General features: G+C 58.9%; 1 protein-coding gene across 1 annotated transcript; it reads right to left on the reverse strand.

Moving 5' to 3' along the window:
• Positions 1-1165: 1165 nt before the first annotated feature.
• VDBG_04504 (chorion transcription factor Cf2) lies at positions 1166-3199 on the reverse strand (the record flags this gene model as incomplete). The annotated part of the gene is made up of 3 exons (XM_003004852.1): positions 1166-1545; positions 1611-1841; positions 2152-3199. The coding sequence occupies 3 exons, from the start codon at positions 3197-3199 to the stop codon at positions 1166-1168; spliced, it is 1659 nt and encodes a 552-aa protein (XP_003004898.1).
• Positions 3200-3463: the final 264 nt, after the last annotated feature.

A 3463-nucleotide genomic window follows, 5' to 3' on the forward strand; every position in this document is an offset into this window, starting at 1 on the left:
CCCACCAGCTTGGTCGGCTTGCCGATAGGACCATCGACGACGGACGAGACAGGGTCGTGCGACTGGCACCACACATGCTGGCTGGATCCCTATATGCAGCACCACGTGTTGCCACCCAACTTCACCTTACTGTGTATCCCCCCCGGCCGACACACGGCCAAGATGAGTGGTCGCACGAAATGGAGAGCAAGAAAAAAAACTCCAAAGAGCAAGACCCTCATCACGATACCGGAGGCATGAGTCACCTTTGTGTGTCTGACCCGTCTGCCAGTGTATGTTTGTATCTTCCTCATGCTCATCATGGTGGAACATTTTCGCCGTCAACCGATTCAACCGCGAGCTGGGCACATTGGCCTGCCAAAAATACGTAGCTACCCAACCACCATGTCAGGCCGCATGACTTCCGTCTTGGGACAGTCAACTTGTTGAGTGTGTCTTTTATTTGTGCCGCTGCTTCAGTCCCTTGCGAGAAGACCCCGCAGGGGTGCTGTGCTACCCCGAGGCAAAGATCCCTCCCCCTCTCTTTGCAGTGAACGTGATCGAGGTAGGTATGATACAAACACACAAAAAAGGCAAGGAAACCTGCTCTGACCCGTCTCCCGTCTCCGTCCATCGCCGCGGCAAGGCAGCGCCATTGCGTTTCAGAGCACCAGACAGGTAGGAAACACGCGAGACACCATCCAGCTCTAACAACAACACCACGAGAGACTTCCCACAGGATCGCCTCAACGAACCCCTCCGTCCAAAACTTTCGAAACTTTTCGCCCGTGAAGCCGCAACAAGTCGCCCTTTTCTCGAACCCCAGACGGATTCCTTCCCGCTCCCTCGGTCCCTTTGTAAAAACGCCTTGCCCAAATGTAAGAAGAAACAAGAAAGCGTCTGATGCGGTCGAGAAGAGGATATCTGTGAGTGATGTGGAGATAAACAGATGATCCGAATGACAGGAATGAAGAAGAAGAAATTCAAGAACAAGAAAACGAGCGATTAGGAATGAGGATGCATGTAACGAGAGAAAATAAACGCCTGCACGTCGTCGCCCTGCCGGCGCGTGCCAACCATTGCCGTCCTCCTTCCTTGATGCTGCATGCCGTCGTTGTTACATAGTTGGGAGGTGTGCACTTCTCGTTGCTTCATGTGCTTGCACCAATGGGACTTGACGCATCATTCATGCCTTGGGCGTGAGGGCCTCTGTCTCGCGGCCTTGGAGCTGTTTTCGGAATTCGGTCACTTCTGCTGTCAGGAGCCCGATCTGTGCTTGTTTGGCCGCCGCCTCGGATTCTTGAGCCTGGAGTTGCTTCTTGAGCGCTGTCATCTCGGTCGTGAGCAGCCCGATCTGGGCCTGCTTGGCACTGTCCGCCTTTTGCATGGCCGCCACATTTTCCGACAGCTGCTTCACCTGGGCCTCCAGTGTCTGGATATACGTCCAGACACCAGGGTCAGTGGCAAACATGTTGCCGCCGTTCTCCGTGCTTGCGCCGCCGTGCGAACTCCCTGATGCGCGGGCTGGAGGGCCGTTGGCTGATGGCGCGCTGTTTGAGGCGAAGCCTGCGTGACTGGTAAGCAAAACTGCACTTGACTCATCAGTGGGTATGTGACGGTGCGAGACGAACCTGGAGGGGTGTGACGGTCGGACTGCCTGCGCCCGAAATGCTGCTGTTGAAACTGCTGCGTGAGACTCGGCGATCGCTGTCTACTCAGGCCGGTGCCGTCGTGCGCAGCGCCAGGGCTTAAGGGCTTAGGGCTCTCCGTCATGGTTCCGCCCTGCGAGTACATGGAGGAGCCCGCACCGCTGATGGGCATGGAGGATACACTCGTGTTTCTGGGTTTGGTCGCCGCCCATGCTATTGCCCATAGTGGGAGATTTTTTTGATCTTGATGCGCCCTTGTGCTGCGGAGTACCCGAGAGGAAAAGACCCCCCAGATGGTCTCTCGACTGACGCTCCTGCGGGGTAAGTCCCCTGAATGCAGCCCAAAAGCCCATCGATAGAAGATTTCCCCCCCAGACCATGAGAAGCTTTGATGCTTGGAAGGCTCAAATGTCTTCTCTCCTCCTCCGTCATTTCCCTCGTCGTTGCCGTATGATACCCCGGTCATGGAGTCGTCGTGCATGCCGGAATCATCGAGGCCCATCCACATCAGCACCAAAACTACCCATGCTCGATCGCCTGCCGGCGCAACCGCCAGCGCCCTTGCTGTGTCGCGCGAGAGCATCGCCGCGCGCGAACTTGCGGTTGCACTTGGGGCAAATGTGAGGCTTCTCGCCCGTGTGAAGCTTGCTGTGGCGCTTGAGATCATGCAGGCGACGGAAGCGGGAATCGCATTGCTGGCAGATGAAAGGCTTCTCTTGGCTATGTGTCAGAAGGTGGCTCTTCAGGTTGTGGTGACGCGTGAATTCAGTTTCGCAGTACGGGCACTTGTGCTTCTTCCCGCCGGGCTGTCCGGGCGAGTCTTGCCCGGGTGACGGCATGGGGAAGCTCATGCCGCGCGCCGGTGGTGCCGACATCATGCTGGCGTGCAGTGATCCGGGATATGACAGCGACCCGGGCGTGTTCTTGTCGTCCGGGGCGTGGGAGTGATGCGCCGGCGTCGCCTGCTCGTTGGCAGTGGTGTCGACTTCCATAGGACCTGGGCTCGCCGTGACCAAGGTGCCTCCTATGCTGGCAGCGCTCGTCGCGCTCTGCGGGCTGGCCTCGGCCGTATCGGTGGCGGCATGGTTGATCAAAGGTATCGAGACGCTGGGCGGCGCTTTGGGCGGCGGCACGTCCATGGACGCCGTAGGTGCCTGCGGCGCGTCGCTCGCCCGGCTCATGACGGATGCGGCGTCTCCAGCGAGCGCCGACAGGATGCGTTGGCTGGGGTTCTCGCTCGAGCCAGGCGGATCCGCGCGGGCCTCCTCTTCTTCGCGTTGGCGTCGCTGGTCTTCGAGGGCGGCAGCGCCGGTCAAGGGCGGGACAGGCGAGCGTCGATTGAGCAGCCCTAGGCGTGCCGACTTGGTCGGGGATCCGGTGATGATCGGCTGGTCGCCAGCGACAAGGGAGGTGGGAGAAGTCGGGGTGGTCTCGCGCGTTCTCTTCAGAGACTTGCTCCGCTGGGGTTCCTGGAGGGCGAAGAGGGAAGACGCGGTCTGGTCCGGCTTGGGGAGGACCGTCGCCGTCACTGAAGTGTCTTCGGTCGCGAGAGAACCCTTTTCCGAGGCCATGAGCGGGGGAAGCGGCATTCGACCTCGACAGTAATTAATTCAAAAGGGACGATTGTTCAATGGTACGTCTGGCGCGCGACAGCTGTCTCTCTCTGAGATAACGGCGATGCTCAACGAGTCATGAGGTTGGGAGACGGAGACGCGACGGGATGTATGTGTGGCTTGTGAAGCTCTCGCCACAACGTTCCTGCGCTCCAGATATGGGTACGGTAGCGGGTTCGAGACAAGATAACAGGCGTGAAGCGAGTCGCGCCGGTGGAGAAT

This window comes from Verticillium alfalfae, genomic scaffold, assembly GCF_000150825.1.
Source record: "Verticillium alfalfae VaMs.102 supercont1.5 genomic scaffold, whole genome shotgun sequence".
In the NCBI taxonomy this organism is placed as follows: Eukaryota; Fungi; Ascomycota; class Sordariomycetes; order Glomerellales; family Plectosphaerellaceae; genus Verticillium; species Verticillium alfalfae.